Source organism: Penaeus monodon, chromosome 27 (assembly GCF_015228065.2).
Source record: "Penaeus monodon isolate SGIC_2016 chromosome 27, NSTDA_Pmon_1, whole genome shotgun sequence".
Lineage (NCBI taxonomy): Eukaryota > Metazoa > Arthropoda > Malacostraca > Decapoda > Penaeidae > Penaeus > Penaeus monodon.
This window is the reverse complement of record NC_051412.1, coordinates 5,632,734-5,633,150: the sequence shown is the minus strand read 5'-3', so window position 1 is coordinate 5,633,150 and position 417 is coordinate 5,632,734. Positions and strand designations below refer to the sequence as shown.

Sequence of the window (417 nt, the reverse complement as noted above, 5' to 3'; positions counted from 1 at the left end):
CTGATGGATCTCACTTTAGTATCCACCCACTCTCACATTGCAACATGAACCTTTTCCATTCACGCAACATTCACCCTTTCCATCCATGCAACATTCACCCTTTCCATCTATGCAACATATACCCTTGCCATCCATGCAACATTCACCCTTTCAATCCATATACATAGCGCAGAACCAACATAAACCGGTAAACATAGATCTCATATTCCACCTTGCTCTTGCAGATGACTTCTCGGTCGGCCATGGCAGCATGTGGAAGAGGTGGAGCAGGAATATCCGTCTGCTTACTGCTTCTGCTGGTGCCGCTTCAGTCTCCCCTCGCCCAAGCGCAGTATACCGGTGAGTGTAAAGGATGATCTTGCATGTGTATGTCGGAGGTAGGGAGGGACGGGTGTAAGGGGAGATTTGGGGGGTGGT

The 417-nt window shown here is 49.2% G+C and overlaps 1 protein-coding gene across 2 annotated transcripts in view; it reads left to right on the top strand.

Annotated features, from left to right (window-relative positions):
- Positions 1-417, top strand: part of LOC119590550 (zwei Ig domain protein zig-8-like) — a gene marked incomplete in the record, with an annotated part of 99,462 nt that overhangs the window by 21,825 nt on the left and 77,220 nt on the right. For both annotated transcript variants that reach the window (XM_037939208.1, XM_037939207.1), the window contains 1 exon segment: positions 225-339. In XM_037939208.1, coding sequence (XP_037795136.1) covers positions 225-339 — 115 coding nt within the window.